This window comes from Marmota monax, unplaced genomic scaffold, assembly GCF_021218885.2.
Source record: "Marmota monax isolate L192 unplaced genomic scaffold, Marmota_monax_Labrador192_F-V1.1 WCK01_AAM20220418_F8-fsc00041, whole genome shotgun sequence".
In the NCBI taxonomy this organism is placed as follows: Eukaryota; Metazoa; Chordata; class Mammalia; order Rodentia; family Sciuridae; genus Marmota; species Marmota monax.
In genome coordinates, this window is record NW_026695238.1 from 11,303,182 (window position 1) to 11,321,160 (window position 17,979).

A 17,979-nucleotide genomic window follows, 5' to 3' on the forward strand; every position below is an offset into this window, starting at 1 on the left:
CAACATTTAGAATTCAGTAGATGTAAAAAAAAAAAAAAGATTCTGACTTTTCCTGACAAATTGAACATCTTCTATCCAGGGCTTATATTCTCATTTGGAAACCAGATGAGTCAACATGGTTTTTCTTTCTAGCCTGTGTGGGAAAGTGTGGAAGAAAATAACCTGAATGCCAATAATAGGTCCATTAGGTAGTAATGCTTTCATATTAGCTCTTGGTATTGCATTATATCTGATAAAAGAAAAGAAGTTCAAAATAAATGCAATATAGCTCAATCTGGAAATTGGTGGCATGGGATATTCCAGTGGTACTGGATTCTATTTGGTGCCACAGGCAATAGCAGTAAGTTAACTGATCTTGACTTATGGGCAGGTACCTGAACTGGTCTAGTTTGTCTCATGGACCTTTCCTCTTCAGTGCACATGGCCATTGATGACAGCAACATGTGGACTGTAGTCATTTGAAAGGAGTAGATTCTACGTGATCCTCTATGACTGTGGAGGGGTGAGGTGCATCTTGAGTTGAAGCACACGACTTGGCTTGGGTTACCTCATGGGTGACTGGAGGCTAAAGTTTGAAAACAATTAAAGTAGTCGGTCCTAACTGGATGTGATTTTGTGTCATCCTTCCACACTTCCTGCCCTTTGTCCATATCCAGGGGATATTAGCAATGTCTGTAGACATTTTTGTTTGTGACAATTTGTCAGGCGGTTACTGCGGGCATCTAATGGGTAGACGTCAGGGTGCTACTAGGCATTTTACAGTGCATAGGACAGCTGCTTCACAAGACAGACTTATCCAGTCCAATATTTCAGTAGTGTCCACAGTAAAAGACTTTGCTTTACAAGAATTCCCTCAGGATTCCTAGTAAAATTATCTTTGTTAACTCTCTTTGTTATTCTGCTTAATACTTACATTAAACCAAACCTAAGACAAAATTTAGGAGGACACAAACTTTCCTTCACCCTATTCAGTACCTTCAGATGCTTCTGGAAAGTGTAATAAATCCATATTAAATTCCGATGACATTGCAGAAACAACAGGCCAGACACATATATAAAGTGTTCTCTGTGATATAAAATGAGGGCTGTCTCTGGTCTATAAATAAGTACAATATGCAGTGTGTGGTAGGTTAGGAGTTCTGTTTCAGACTTTAGCATTTTCTCACTTCCTAATAAATCTGTACAGTGAGTTTGTCTCATTACAAAGATGGAAATTATAATCCAGAGACTAAAAACTAAAATAAAATGTCCTATGCAGTTATTAGCCAGGTCCAATCTTTACTCTCTTTAATTCTTCACAGGTCTGTCCATATGCATAGATAGATCAATAGACAGACAGACAGATCAATCTATGTATATAGAGAAATCTATGAAGAAATAAAGATATGGATGTTCATCTTGATAATCTAAGTTAAAAAAATACTATTATTTCTAAGTAGTTTTTTTGGGATTTTAGAAGAAGTTATTAGGAAGCAGTTTAATCTAAACAAATAATTCTGCTAAAAAGAAACAGAAAATAATGTCATTGATACCCTTGAAGTTTAAAGGTATTCTAATGAGAATAAGTATTTATTGTTGTTGATCTTCTTGATTGATAGGCTTTCACCTAAGAGGAAAATTGCTATAATACTAGGGGTTGCTATAATAGTAGAAAGTGTTGAAAATTTGAAATTTGAAGCTATTCTGAACTATTTTAATAATGTATTCTTCTGTCAAAATGAATTTTAAAAAATTGAGAAGTGGTATAAACACTCAGGTTTTCTGACTGTATTTTAACTGCAAAAATTGTCAAGATTTATAAAATACTTCATTAAGTATTTGAATCTTAGGCTTACTTGCTAAAATAATAATCTTTTGCTACCTCTAGGACCCTGAAACATGCTGGTCACTGACCAGGTACTTAGTTTCAGAGAATTCCAGAGCTCGGCACAAGCCCCTTCCTCTGCCTACACCCCACCCAGGCTGGCTGATCTCTGCTCTCTGGGGGTCATTCTGAGGACTCTCAGATCTCTACTTCTTGCTGAACAGCTCCAACTTGTATAGGCAACTCCCTACTTGACTTCTCTCCTTTGGTACCTACAGGACACATAGCATCATGTCACCTGAACCATCTGCTTCCTTCCTCAGTCATCCCATCATAGTAGAGGACATGTCCATTCACCTAGAAGCTCAAGCCTAAATCAGAGGTGTTATTCTTGATTTCTCTTTCTTCATCCAATTTATTAACATCCTGTTTTATTTTCAAGTGATTTTTGGTTTTGGATAAATTGTGTTGTGCATATTTAAGGCACACAACATGCTATAAGATACATGTGGTAAAACGGGCACTATAATGTAGCATATCTATTGCCTCACGTACTTATTCATTTCTTACCCTCGAGGCAGCAGCAGCTATAATCAACTCATTTAACAAAAATCCTGAAAACAAAACACTATTATTACCTATATTCTTTATATTGTATATTAGAGGTTTTTTTTTAAAGTCACACTAGGAGACTTTATTTCCAAGTACTTAAATATTCTTTGGAATATTATAAATATTATTATATTATATTATTATAAAGGATGTGTAAATCTTTATGGTTATCAACCAAGTGATCTTTCTAATGCATTACCTCCTGAAGACTAGGTAAGGTTTTGTGGAAATTTCTTTTGATTAAAAGTCAGGTTAAAATGTTTTCCCTAAGACTCTTGGGTTTTCTGAGGGGCCATGGGTCATGCACAAGGTGAGCAAGGCCACATGGACAGGTTGTAGGTCTCCGGCTCTACTTCTCTGAGGCTGTCTTGCTTTATCACTTTGAGATCTAGATTTCAAATAGCTCCTGTCTAGACTCTTCCAACAGTGTTGGGTATTAAAACCCCTGCAAATTTGTCAGAATGAAAGAAATAGAGCCTACTGGGGCTTTTCTCTTGGAGAGTGTTACTGGGTGAAGCTGGCAGGATAATCTAGGTGTTGGGACTGAGGGCTCTGTTGCACCCCTTTTTCTGAGAGCCAACCTACTCAAGTGACCCTGGATGTCTGCTTAAACTACTTCCTAAGTTGAATGGGTCCACTCAAGCACAGAGCTTTGGCTTGGCTCAGCCATTCTGCCACCATTTTTAAGACGTGCTTAGTGCTCCTTAAATTGAAAAGAAAAAAAAAAAAGATAGATTTGATGTTTTAAAGGAAAAATAAACATCGTGTGGTGGCACACTCCTATAATCCCAGTACTAATCCCAGTACTAGGCAGCCTGAGGCAGGAGGATCGCAATTTCAAGGCCAGCCTCAGCAATTTAGTAAGACCTCCCAGCAATATATGGAGACCCTGTCTCAAAACAGAAAAAAAAGAAAAAAGAAAAACTTCTCTATTTTATAGTTATGCATTTCCTTGATCACATGAGTCTAGATTTTTCCACAGAAAAACCTAAGCGGTGTATTTGTCTCTTTCTTACTTTTTTTTTTAAGTTTCAGAATATATGTAGATATACTTGGAGAAATAATTAAATTTAAATACGTTCATCTGAGTTTTTTTTTTTTTTTAATTTTTGCTCCTGGACTGCTTCAGAACGTGAGACCTATAGAACACCTGACAGGCATCTTAGTTTTGCAATACCATGGGTAGTCTGCTGAAGGCCACTTGAGAACTCAACTTATTTGTACATTTAAGGCAAACATAACACATTTTAAAACACCGTGATTCATCAGTTAAAGTGTATACAATGAAGAGGACATAGCTTGAGTCTTACAATGGTTATTAAGGAAAAAGGCTGAACAGAAATTACATGAGTAATAATAACTTTTATGATGTGGTGATGCTAATGAAGTATTGAACCAAAAGGTGATTCCTGAAAAGTCAAAACTTAATTTCCAGTGAATAGCCAAAAGCAATAGATGATTAATAAGGACTAATGTAACTTAAAGAGTAAGGTATTATAAAAAAATCCAATTCATCTGTTAAGGACCTCTGTTGAGATAATGTCTTAGCTGTTGAATTTTGGAGAATGGCTTAGAATTCCATTGTTCTCCTACACAGTCCCTCTCTTTTAAATGACCAGGTTGCAAAACTAATATTCATTAGTATATGAATAGTTAGTATTCATATACTAACTACCAGGTTAATATATGAATATTTTTTTCAGAATGTCAAATTAGCAAAAAGTAAAAGTCTAAGTTTGATAAGAGAATTCTATTTAGGAAAATCATAACACCTTTTGAAAAGCCATTGGAGGTGACTTCAGGAGCTTGTGGGCCATTGGCTCTGTTTGAGGTGCCTGTTACATTCCTGACTCCTTCAAACCACTCTTGGCTAAGACTTCTCTCATTACCTGTAAATGGACAAGGTCACCCACTGAAGAAATAACTAGAATCCACGGTCTGGCTCTTGAAAACAAACTGCCATATTGAGATGTGTACACAACCCCCTGAATGTCTTCCAAGCCAGAGGTTGTCCCCCACCCCAAGAAATTTCAAATAGATATCTTAAATTTAGAAACCATGAGGACACTGAGGTACTTAGTTTTAAGAAGCCACAGATCTAAAAACCTTAAATCTAGTGTAACAAACACCAAACTAACTTACACTAAATATGAAAATGTAATTACTAATTTTGGTCAGGAAGAAAAGAGTTTATAAAGCAACAACAGACTTAGAGTAGGATTCCCCAGAACTATGAACAGATTGCAAAACAGGACAATACAGGACAGTATTACTCAGCCCCTCAGACTCTGCTGTGATTATGTACAAATAGATTAAGGTTTGGGATGATTTCATAAGCTATTTTTTTTTTAAGAATTAAACTTTAATGAAGATTTTTTTTTTAAACGAAGATACCCTCTCCCTGTCTCAATTACACTTTCATTTTCATGGTTATATGGAAAATGTTTTTTTTCTTTTTTAATTAGTTCTAATCAGGTATACATGACAATAGAAAGATCTTTGATTCATTGTATACAAATGGAGCAGAATTTTTCACTTCTCTGGATGTGCATGAAGTCAAATCATACCATTCCTGTAATTATACATGTAACTAGGGTAATGATGACCATCTCATTCCACCATCTTTCTTACCCCTTTGCCACCTGCTCCCCTTCCCCTTTGCCTCATCCAAAGTTCCTCCACTTATCCCATGCCCCCTCCCCCGTATGGACTAGCATCCACTTAACAGAGAAAACATTCAGCCCCTGATTTTTAGAGATTGGCTTATTTTGCTTAGCATGATATTCTCCAACTCTATCCATTTACCTGCAAAAGCCATAATTTTCTTCTCTTTTAATGCTGAGTAATATCCCATTGTGTATATGTACCACAGTTTCTTTATCCATTCATCTGTTGAAGGGCATATAGGTTGGTTCCACAGTTTAGCAATTGTGAATTGTGCTGCTATAAACATTGAAGTGGCTGTGTTACTGTAGTGTGCTGTTTTTAGGTCTTTAGGATATAGACTGAGGAGTAGAATAGTGGGTCAAATGGTGGTTCCATTCCAAGTTTTCTAAGGAATCTTCATACTGCTTTCCAGATTGGTTGCAACAATTTGCAGTCCCACCAGCAATGTATGAGTGTGCCTTTCCCCACATCCTCACCAACACTTATTGTTGCTTGTATTCTTGATAACTGCCATTCTGACTGGATTGAAATGAAATCTTAGAGTAGTTTTGATTTGCATTTCTCTAATTACTAGAGATGTCGAACATTTTGCAAAGTGGGTTTTAAGAGGGAATTAAGTACTTTCTCCCTGACCGTCTGGAGACTCCTATGTGGCTCTTTTGCTGAAGAGCTCCTTGACCTGGTCCAGCACCTCTAGACTTGGTCTGTGTTTCTTTTGTAGGTGACAGTTACTCCTTAGCACTATGCAACTCTGGTCTCTGGTTTATCCTCCCCACCTACATATATTTGCCAAGCCAGAAAGAGGAAGGACCTCAAAATTAAGAAAAATTGACTACAGGATAGTTTATGAGAGATTAGGGCTAAGTTTTTTTAGGGGGGGGGATTTCTCTTGAATATAGAATTATGGACAAGTTTTGATTTTTGTGTCAGTTTTAATTATTAAAATTTCTGAGGGGAAGCAAATAATCTAATATTATGCCTTTTACTTGTGTTTAGGATTTTCCCCTTGGGGGAAGAATAAGAAGAACCTTAAAGGCAGGATGAATCAGCTCAACCTCCCCGAAGTCATCTGATACTAGAAAGAAAAAGAGAATAAAGAAAGGAGGTCACAGTTTTAAGCCCAAATTTAAGTATACTGGGTTTGTCGAGGGAGTGGGAGGAGTTTTTTTGAATATAGGATAATACAATGGTAATCTTTAAATTCAACTAGAAATTAGCTAGCATTTCTAATTATAGACCTACAACACAGACTCCCCAAATAGGAAGTTCAGAGAAGACCTCTTAGCCCTTCATTACACCATTTTTAGTGTCCCAAGTTCTGTGTGTTCTCCAAGTGGAAAAACCGTGTGATACTGGAACTGTTCGGATGACAACTTTGACCAATGTGTGGCCCCTAACAGCTTGTACTCTGTATTTCTCTCTTTTACCTTTGATACCTGTTTAATTGCACATCAGAACCAGCAATTGCCTGTACTTTCCAGCTCACTTCAGAATTGACTTTGCAAAGGAGGTACTACTGTCAAATTACTTGCCCCTTAATCCTTTCTTGTTTTCCCCAGAGATTTTTAGCCAGCAACTAGTTTTCTGGAAAGCAACCAAATGTACTAAAAGGTGAAGATTCCCAACCATTTGCCTAAAGAAAGATATACTGATGAGCGACAGTGAACTGTGCATTCCTTGGGCTATGAGAGCCTGCTGTGTGAGGCGTTTTACATCCTCTGTCTGCCGGTTCTGGTCTGCTCAGTATATAAAAAGCCTCCCATCCCATTTTCTGCTTTTCCCTTTTAACAGAAATGCTGGCATTCAACTTACCTCCAGGAATAGCTCAGAGCTGATGCTCTCAATTTAGTCAGGAGAATTACATTATATTTCTCTCCTTTTTGAAAACACGCTTTCCCATCTCTATAATCATGACCCCATAAGAGCTGGATGAGTTCAATAAAAATGAAAAATATAGTTTCATGGAGCATATGGGAAGGAGCCTATTTCATATCAACAGTATGCATTTGCATTCTAAGCTGTAGGAATTATTATTGTTGATCCGGCAAAGAAAGGTTTTGTATGTCAAGCACAGCTACAGTGTATTAAAATGCATGCCTCTTTATTTCTTAGGTTGAGTTTTCAAGTTATAACTATAACTCAAGGGTGGTGGAAAAATTTTACATAATATTTACATTGGAACATACCTACTGGTCAGGGTTATAAAATAAATTAAAAAGAATCTTAGAGCACTATTGAATAGTTTTTATTTGTCATTCTATAAATCTATTTCTGAACCTTTTTCTCAGTTGCTTTTGAAAATGTAAACACTTTTTTCTCTTGGAAAAAAATTTTTCTCCCTTGGAGAATTGATCAGATGAGTTTACCTGTTGAAATGAGCAAGTTTGAGGTAGAAGCATTAGCTTTCAATGTCCTTTTGTTGACAGACCATACAAACTAATTTTGTATTTTCAAAAGGACACTTTTCCAAACTTATGTTTTATAAATTACAACACTTCTATCTCAAGCAAGGATGCATGTGCCATTTCCCTGTTTTATCCACGACATTCCCGAGAGTTCTGGATACTTACAGAAGCACAGTTTTCAGACTTGTCTTCCACAAAACCAATCTGGCAGGGCGTCGTCTGATTCTGCAACCAGTAGTCTGTGGACTCCAGCAAGCTATTGCTGCGGAGGACCTGGGGGAACCCAGACAACTACTCAGTGCTTATTTGGCAAGGATTTCTACTTAAACAAGCAGCTCTCTTCCAAAAACCCCATGTAGGTGGGTTTTGTTTGTATGCTGTTTGTTTTTTACAGTACCTAGACATTAGGGAAAACAAAAAGAAAACAAACAAACAAAAAACACTGTGGGAAAATAGTACTACTAGAAAATGTAAAATATTGCCCTGGAAATTGGCATAAGAGGAATCCATTGATGCTGACACTAATTCCTCTTCTTATCAAATCCAACATCTGGAAACTTCGTTGTAGGTGTGATCTTCCCATAATATGCAATCAGATGATTGTTTTGAGATATGGCCAAGTTGGCAATGAGGGAAATATTTCCTTTAGTGTTAGTGTTCTTTCACAATTCAAATATATTTTAAAAAATAGATTGTTTTCCCTTGTGGTAAAACATTGATTCTTTGGTTCTTCAACTCTGCTAACATACTTGTGAAATAGGGCACAGCTCTCTGGAGCACCTAGGACATTATGTTAAGCTAAACATCATTAGGAGTAACTCAATTGCTTTGAGATAACCATTTTTCATTTTGAAGTGGTATGGTAAACACAAAGTTGAATATATGAATTAACAAAATCAAAAATAACTTATAAATACCTTGTTTTACGACCTGGCTTTTAAAATAAGGAGGAAAAGGCATATTTCAGAGCCAAAATATTTTTTAGATGAAGTCACATAAATAAGCAAACGATTCGACTTCTAATGTGTTCTACCAGTTTCCAAACGTTGCATAAAGTGTCTCTCTGTCATCTTATCCAAGATTCCCAGTCTATCCTGGAGATTTCATGTTTATGAGGTTATGTGTCTAATGATATTTCACTACTACCTTCCCTTAACAACATAATATTTGATCAGTTTGGTTAATGCTAATAAGATAGAATGACACTTCAACTACACTTCATTTTTACAACAAAGGATTCTATTCATTTATTCTGCAAAGATAGAAATATACTAGTTTTGGTCTTTGAATAGAGTTCACTTATTTCTTTAACATCTTGGTTTTGGACCTGTGATATTACTTGTAAAGCTTTTCCTACTTGATGCTTATCGTTACTTCACAATGACAATTTTTCATCTCTCTTGAGGTACTTTGGGGACAAGGGGCAATCGAGTGATGACTTTGTTATACTGTGGACTAAAGTTGGCAGTAGAACTCCTCAGTCCTCTAGAGGTTTCACCTCAGAACACTAAGGCATTATTTACTATTTTAACTCTGCCTCCTGAGTCTTCAGTGGCATTTCTTGGTGGCTGTGTGACCGCTGGTGGTGGCAGGACAGAATGAATGTGGAGCAGAACCTTAATGCTGACTCAGCTGTCTTCCCTGCAGGAGGTCATGAAGGAGACTTACAGACACGTGACTGACTCTCTATCCTCACTCAAGGCTTTGCTTTCGAAAATAGATATTTTGCATAAAATATGTTATGTATGTTGGCCTGTGTTTATTGCTTTTGAAATAAATAAAAAATATTTCTTCACTTTAATTTGTCATATAAAAAATATCAATGAGCATGATTCATGTAAACAAAAGCTTCATGAGGTCCCTCATCATTTTTTTTTTTTTTTTTGCAGGGCAAAATAGTTTTGAGCTCAAAAGCTTGAGAACCATGGCCTTAGATTAACTCATGATATGCTATTGTGCTATATATAGAACCCTTGTGAGAACCTATAAAATCTTACAGGACACCCGTAAAATTGCTCCCTTTAAGTTTTTAATAGATGACCTATAAATAGGACAATGAGACTTAGTGGTTTACCTTCATTTAAACTGTGCAGCTTACTCCACCCCCACACTGACATTCACATTTATTTCCAGCATAGGATAGAGTTCAGGAGCGTGGGCATCAGGGATCCCACTGGGCTGAAATCCTGCCTTGGTCGTGAGAAGCAGGATGGGCTTGGGCAGCTGAGTTAAAATCTGAGCCTTAATTTCTACATCTGTAAATGGGGACCACAGTACCCACAAGGTTGGGCACATTGTGGGTATTCATTGAACTGCTACACATAAAATACTGATCCTTGCAGATGGCAGGTTATTCTCTGAGACAATGGTTTTTATTGCTACTATTTGAAAGAATGACAGATAATTAGATGCCTTCTGTCTGAAAAATTACTGGACTGAAATTATATCAGTTATATAAAGGCAAATTTTCTTTAGCAAATATTCCTGTGTGTGGAGTAATTTCACTTATTCATTTTGTAGTATTAAGAGTTGCATCTACTATTTTTGCAAGATTACAATGTGCTAGGAATTGCAAATTTTCTTTCATGTATTTTTTTACATTAATATTTAATTGTTACACCACACCTTCTAACCAGAAGCACTCTTTGTCTTGTATGTGTTTTGTACTGGGGATTGAACCCAGGGTTGCTCTACCACTGAACTAAATCCCCAACCTTTTTATTTTTTTGAGACAGGGTCTCGTTAAGTTGCTAAGGCTGGCCCCAAACTTGTGATTCTTCTGCCTCAAGCTCCCAAATTGCTGGGATTACAGAGGTGTGCCACCATGCCCAGCTCAGAATCACTTCTTAGTCATTTCAAAGCTCACTCCTCAAAAATTAGTCCCTGGACCTGGTCTATATTCTCATACGTTCAGGGTTCATATTTATGGTTACAACAAAGTATGTCAACAGAAAAAGCAGCGGCCACAATAGCAAATGATTTATTCTTGTCCTAGGCAAACCTGAGGAGCTGGACAGAGTTCAATGTCAATTCACTTGGATCTTTCAGAAAAATGATGAGCTGGCTCACCACATTTTCTTAATGAAACACAGAAAGGCAGAGGGGCAGGCACCAAAAGTCACCAGCCTGCCACCTTCCACCTTGAGATTCCTGAAACTGAGGAAGGGGCTGTCTGGTGAGGAGTTTGGCTGAGAGGAGAGCAGGCTACCTACTGGGTTTCTCCTGCATTTCACTTCTGTAACACAGGGAAATCATTGCAGAAAGATTAATCTATGGAGTCTTTTACACTAAAAACATTTATTTTTTGAACTTATTTTTTTTAAATTAACCAAATATACACAAATGCCTTGCTTTGTTCTATCCTTACAGTAAGGGAAAGGTGTTTTATATGCCTACTCACTCAATGGAAAACTTTAGAAAGACTTTTCTAGAAAGACTTTTCAATGGCATATTCCACATCCTGAAGATGCTGAATATTTTCCCTAAGATGTGTCTTTCCTTTAGAGGAAATAGAAATGGCAGGGGAAGAAAATGGAATTTAAAATAAAACTTGAATCTTCAAAGCTTAGGAAGAAATATTTTGAGGAGACCTCTTTGTGTGGTAAAAGTGTTGATTCACTCTAGTTTGGATTTGGAATGTCCACCAAAGGCTCACGTGTTGAAGGCCTGTCTACCATTGAACAATATCCCCAGTGCAGCGGTGTCCAGAAGTGAGGCTCTGGGGAAGTGATTGGATCACGAAGGCTCTGCCCTCACCAATGGATTAATCCAATGATGGGTCCATAATTGAATTCATTATTGGGAGGTGATGGAAACTGCAGGCAGTGGGATCTAATTGGAGGAAGTAGGTCACTGAGGGCCACTAAAGGGTGTATCTTGTCCTGGGCCTCTTTCTCCTTCTCTCTGCTTTCCAGCCACCTTGAGGCGAGTAGCTTTGCTTTGCCAGGCCCTTCCTCCAGGTTGTCTGCATCCCCACAGGCCCAGAAACAACAGAGCCAGCAGACTATGGACTGAAACCGCTGAAACTGTGAACCAAAGTAAGCCTTTCCTTCTTTAGATGGTTTTCCTCAGGTATTTTTGGTCACAAAATGAAAAACTGACTAACATACTATTTAAAAACTTCATTATTCATTATAATTGAAGAGTTCATTTGATGACATCAATAATTAAAATACATTTACACAAGTGTACTAATTTTTATGCTATTAATTATTTAATATTTATATTATTTAATTATTGATCTGCATTATTAATACTGCACTGAGAACTCTCTGAAGTTAGGCTCTAATGCTATCTGAATCAAACCTTGATATTTATGGGGTCGACTCTATAAGCTAATACATACAGAGTGTGTAAGGTGTTAGTGTCTTCAGTGCCTAGAATACAATAAGGGCCCAATAGACATTAACTATCACAAAAGATTATTCCCTTTGTCCAGGCTTGGAGAGCTCGGTAAAGGAGTGAGGGCTGAATGGGCTTTGGAGGCAGGCTCTCAGACCTCAGAATTTCCACTTAAGTGGTGCTGTGTTGCATGGTGATGAAATTTCAGTTTCTTATCTTTAAGTCCTACCAAATTCCTGTTTCTGCAGTCACCCATTTCTCCTCAGGGCCCTGTGATGGGTAGGCGGCAGGAGGTTTGAGGTCCAGCCATGACTCACTGTTAACTATCTCTGTGGCTAAGTTGGCCCCCAGCCTCTGTCCCTTGTAAAAAAAAATGGACCAAGCTATCTGATCTGAAGGCCACTTCTGCAGCAGGAATCCTGGAATGCTTTTCTTCCCCCTCTTTCATGCCTCCTGCTCTCCTTTCTCCTTATACGTGATGAGCCAAATATGCAAGGAGAATAAGAATTCAGGCTTCAGTAAACCACTTAACCTCTCATGTTAAGCAATTTTAACCTGTGAGATGCTTTTGGTCTAATGGTTTGGACAAATGATTAGAAAAAGAAGAATGCTTGAAGGAAGAATAGGTGCTTAAGAACTTAATGATTTTGAAGCTTTCTGAGTACAGCCTCCCTGCTGAGAGAGCCATTTCTGAGAGGAAATGGAGAAAAACTCACCAGGATCTCAACGGTTCATTTATTTGTCTGCTATTTTTAGTTCTGGGCTTACTTATTGCAGATGAAGAGCTAATAATGAACATGCTGTGTATTTGCAAGTTTGAAATAATAGTGGCATAATTTCTCTTAACATTTCACAAGTATCTTAAATAAGAAAGGTTCTTATATTGCATGATAGTTACTTTCCCTTGGATAGAAAGAACCAAGATGAAGGAACTCAGTATGGATGTGATACAGAGAAGGGGAGATAGATGCTTAGTGAACTGGACATAACCCTGAACGTTGCTGATGATGTCTTAACCTTTCAAAGTAATCAGATTGGTAAAGAGAGTCATTTAAGGTTGGCTACAGCGATTTGGAAACAGAACTAAATTTCTGTCTAATTCCATCATTTACTGAGTGGACTTGGGCAAGTCACTTAACTTCTATGGGACTTAGTTCTTGCATCTATTCCATAAGGGCAATTAAAACCACTTCAGAAGGTTGTTTCAAGGAAGAAATAAGATGCTCGCAAAGGGCTAATCTATCAGAGCAGGCAATTGATACCTGATTGTGATCACTATCAGAAGGCAGTGATCTCTTCCATCTTTACGGTTTCTTGACCTTTCCACAATGTTTGACAATTTCTCTTCTTTTATTTATTATGTTTTATATACCCTTCTTACTTTGCTCTTTCTTCTCTACTCTGCTTCTGTGGTCAGCATTCAGTCAAATGTTCATTGAGCTCTTTTGACATTAGACACAAGGAATATTAAAATGAATAAAACTGACCACTGCCTTTTTGGAAATAAAAAAGAGAGGGAAAAGAAACACTCCTGGGATCACGAAAGGAAGCAGGTGTTTTGATTAATGGAAGTCTAAGTCAGATATACCAATAGTGGAGTGGTCAGTCCTACCCAGAGGGAAAAGGCAGCAAAAGACTTTGGACTTGACCATGGTGTTAAAAGATGGATTGGGGTTGTCTGGAGTGACTGGGGAGGCTGGGGAGGATGCGTTCATTCCTCTTTTTGACTAGCCTTTCCTCCTTCATAGCCCTAGATGTAAGCATTCCCTCTAGTCTGCCTTCAGTGTCTTGCTCTTTCCACTTCCCTCAGTCACAATTTTCCCTTGGAAAATTGAGGGTTGCTTGGGGCATTAATTACGACCCAGAAGATGACTCAGCCATCGCTGTCTCTTCAGCTTTGACCTTTCTCAGAATCATGGCTTTTCACATTGCTCACTCTGGGTGATTATACTTGGATCTCCTGCCATCCATCATCTTGGACTCTGTGTCTAAATAAAAACTTCCTTCTTCCCCAATTAAAATGCCCAGAAGAAACCTAATTTTCCTCTTTACTGTTGATAACAAAACAATATTCACAGTTACCCTGGATTGAAACGTATATTCCAGCTAGAGCACCTTGTCTATTGCTAGTTTTGCAGCCTGCTCTCCAAAGTTGAATTTTTTTTTCTTTCATTCATGAAGCATTGGTAATATTTTTAAGTGCATACTTCATATGGCCTAGTCTCCAAGAAATACTTTGGTGAATAATGTAAAACTGGTCCTCATATTTATGAAGCTTAAAATGTGGCAACAAAGCCAAAGGGTAAATAAAGGAGCATTGAAATTCACATTCATTTATAAATTGTGGTAGGCATCATAAGGAAATCCACGTGATGCTGCCAGAGATAATAAAAAAGATGGAGATTGTTATGATCCGAATGTTTGTGTTCCTCCAAGATTTATATGCTAAAATCTAGTGTCCAAGGTGTTGGTATTCAAGATAAAACTTAGTTCAGGTCCCACCTGCTAATCACATAATGAATATTTATTAATGTCCAGTGTTTCAGTTATATTGTACTTTGCTCCCTTAAGTTTTTCCCAAGCATTCTGATCAATCCTCTGCAAACATACTCTCTCTGCAATAATCTAACAGTGTACCAAAGAGATCAACCACACAGATTTTATGTCACATATCGTTTTTCTTCACATCATTCCAGCTACCCCCTAAAATTTCCAACAAAGTTCTTTCCCAAACATTAAAACCTAACTAAAACTGAGCCCAGTTCCAGTATCAAAGATTTTTCTGCTGCTGTGAAATCTTTGTAATAGAATTTTTTTTCTACTTTATCTCACTCAATTCAGATTTTGTGCATTTCCTACCATATTGTTGCTCCTGACCCACTGTTTTTTTTTGTTTGCCACAAACATCTCTTTAATTTGATGTCATATAGATTTGTGTATTTTTCCAATGATTATGTTTCTAAAAGAACAGTTGAGTTTTTTAATCACATGATTTATTCAACATGAAGAAAATTTGATAGTCAAATCTATGCCCACAAGGATGTTTCACTGCAAGAATTTTCTAAAAAAGTAACAAAGGATTTTATTGTGGAGGAAGATTCCCATTTTCTAGTCTTGTGCCATCAAAACATTTCATTTTCTGATCAGCATCACATAACACAGTGAAGCAGCCTCAATACTTTCAAGAGAAGGGCATTTCACACACGACGTGCTCTATTTCCTGGACGTATGCACTATGGCTAATGATGGAATGCTGCTTAAAATCAACTATGTGTCATCAGAACAAGCAGTTCCCTCTATTCCACAAGCAGAGATGTGTCCTTTCCTCTGCCTTCCTCAAACAGGTGGATTTCAGGGAGCTAAGGTAAGTGGAGATTTTTGAGACATGAATGCTCTCAGCAGCCCGAGGTTGAACAGACCCTGGGGGTGGCCATTCCAGAGTAAGCACCCCAGCCATCTGTTTGCTCAAGGGGTTCAGACAGATATTATTCTAAATATGCAACCTGATGTTGAAATGATGTGGAGCCACCATTGAGAGGAATCAATGTCATTTAAATGACTGTGACGACAAAAGGCAAGAGGAACTACAAGACAAAAGGAGGCAGAGAAGCCCAGTAAGAAATATGTGACTTCACTCAGAGAAGGCTCTAGGGGCCTCCACTGCTGTCCTGGACTCTTTCTAGGAAACTCAATTAAATTTTTATTATAAAAATTATAAAGTGAAGGGCTCAATTGGATTTGAATAGTGAGTGGGAAAGAGGGCAAGAGGAGACGAGCCTGAGGGCAGGGGCTCAGAACTGTCACGTGTGTGGTTGGCAACACAACCCTCCTTCAGCCAACACTGTCTTCATAGAGTGCCTCATTCCTGTAAAATGCGCCCATTTTTTGTGTGTGCGAAATTCCATGAATTTGGGAAAGCACACATAGTTGTGTACACACCAGCCCAATCATCATCCCCCCCCAAATCCCTCCTGTTCCTCAAATGTCAAAATGTCACATGTGTCCCAAGTCCCAGCCCCTAAGGGCTTGATCTAACTTTTATCCCTCAAGTTTTGTCCTTTCCAGAATGTCATAGGTGTGGACCAAGCTTTTTGTGACTTAGAATCATGCATTCCTTAGTTTTTCATCATCGCTGGGACCCAAATAACTGACCAGAACAACTGAGAGTTGGAAATGTTCGTTTGGAGCTCACACTCTCAGAGGTTTAGTTCATTGTGGGCTAGTTCCACAGCTCTGGGCTTGACCATGAGGCCCTGCATCAAGCCAAGGGCACAGTGGAGGAAAGCTACTCAGCTCATGGCAGCCAAGAAGCAGGAAGTGAGCCAGAGATCAAGGTTCCAGGGACAAAATATAACCTCAAAGTCATGTCCCCAGTGACCTACTCCCTGCAGCCACGTGTGTGTGTGTGTGTGTGTGTACCTGTCTGTCTATATTTACCATTCATTTAGTCCATTCAATTTAGTATGAACTGATAAATATATGGCTCTCATAATCTAATCAGTTTTCTCCTGTGTTATCACAAGAACTTTTGGGGGACATCTCATATCCTAACCATAACAAATGGTTTTAAATTAAACTATGTTATTGTGTATATGAGTAATTTGTTTTCTTATAACCAAGTGATATTCTAACATATGGATGTATACAGAGTAAAAAACAATTACTAGTTGAGGGACTTTTAGGTTACTTCTAGTTTGGAGCCAATATTTTTAAAAAGTTACTATAAATATTTGTCTGCAAGTTTTGCCTGAATTTAAGTTTTATTTATTTATTTATTTTTGCTTGGATAAATACCCAGGAATGGGATTACTAAGTCATTTGGTAATTTTATAAGAAATTAGTAAATGTCTTCTAAAGTGAATTTACCAATTTCCATTTCCACCAGCAAGGTATGAAAGAAACTCCAAGTGGCTTCATATCCTTGTCAGTGTTTGGTTTTAAATTTATTTTAGTCCTTCTAACAGGTACATGGTGGTATTTCATCATGTTTTATTTTCCTTTTAAATTTAACATATCTCATTCCTTTTACAGATACTGACTTGGTTCCATATTGGTCCAAACTATATTCAAAAGCCTCACTTAGACTTTATATTTAATGTTAATTTTGAATGCCAGGATAAGAGAAGGAGTTTGCCATCCACACCAAGGTTTGGTTCACTCTTTCATTTATTCAACAACTGCTTCTTGAGTGTCTGCTGATTTTACCAGGCACTCTTTATCTAACTGTGGAATCAGTAAATAGAACAAGAATAACCACAAAATGGAGAGAGCCTAGTTTTTATTCTCTTGGGTCAGGACAGAAACAAAAGACTTCTTGGGAAGAAGCTTTGGAAACAACTCCATTTTAAGATGCATGCAGACAGACACATATTTAAAACACACACACACACACACACACACACACACACGCTTCTTAGATGCTCCCCATCAGGCAGAGGATGAGCCCTGACAGGGATCTTTCAGGGTGAGTTGCCTTCACAAAAGGCAGAAGTGAACCTGGCAAATGCAGGTACACAAACGAGCAGGTTCACTCTGCTGGAGGATATTATGATGAGTGGAGGGACAGCCTACTCCAGGTAACTAAACTGGGAAGATTTCTTAGACACAGGCCTGAAAGGAAAGAGAAGAGGGCCCAAGGCTAGTAATAGGGGGCAGAGTGGCTAATCTTTCTGCAAATATCCAAAGACAGAAAGGAGAACTGTGAACGCCAGATTAGATATTTTAAAAGTTTAAGGCCCCCTCCCACTATATATACATACACACACACACACACACACACATACATATACACACATACACATACACACATATATATGATTATTTTTAAAAATGGTTTAGGGTAATTACAATAACTTTTGGGGGGGAGGGGAAAGATCATTTGCCTAGTTCCAATAGTACAGTATCACCCTCAAATCCACAAAATATTCTAAGTTATTATGGGTTTTCATAATAACTTTTTAGTTAAGAAAGAGAGAAAGTGAGAAAGGAAGGAGGGAAAGAAGGAGAGAAGGAAGGGAGGAGGGGAGGGAGGGAGGAAAAAAAAAGAATTGCAAGCTCCTTCTAAGAGTTGTCTCTCACAGCAGGAAGGATGCTTCAGGAATGGAGCTGTAGAGAACAGGCAGACACTTTGGAATCTTCAACACTGTGTAA

At 37.9% G+C, this 17,979-nt stretch overlaps 1 protein-coding gene across 7 annotated transcripts in view; it reads right to left on the reverse strand.

Moving 5' to 3' along the window:
• Window positions 1–17,979, reverse strand: part of Sphkap (SPHK1 interactor, AKAP domain containing) — a 152,442-nt gene that overhangs the window by 89,132 nt on the left and 45,331 nt on the right. For 5 of the 7 annotated variants that reach the window (XM_046439967.2, XM_058577450.1, XM_058577448.1 and 2 more), the window contains one exon: window positions 7,654–7,761. The exons of the other annotated variants lie outside the window; for them this stretch is intronic. In XM_046439967.2, coding sequence (XP_046295923.1) covers window positions 7,654–7,761 — 108 coding nt within the window. The remainder of the gene's footprint in view (window positions 1–7,653; window positions 7,762–17,979) is intronic. 7 annotated transcript variants of the gene reach the window in all.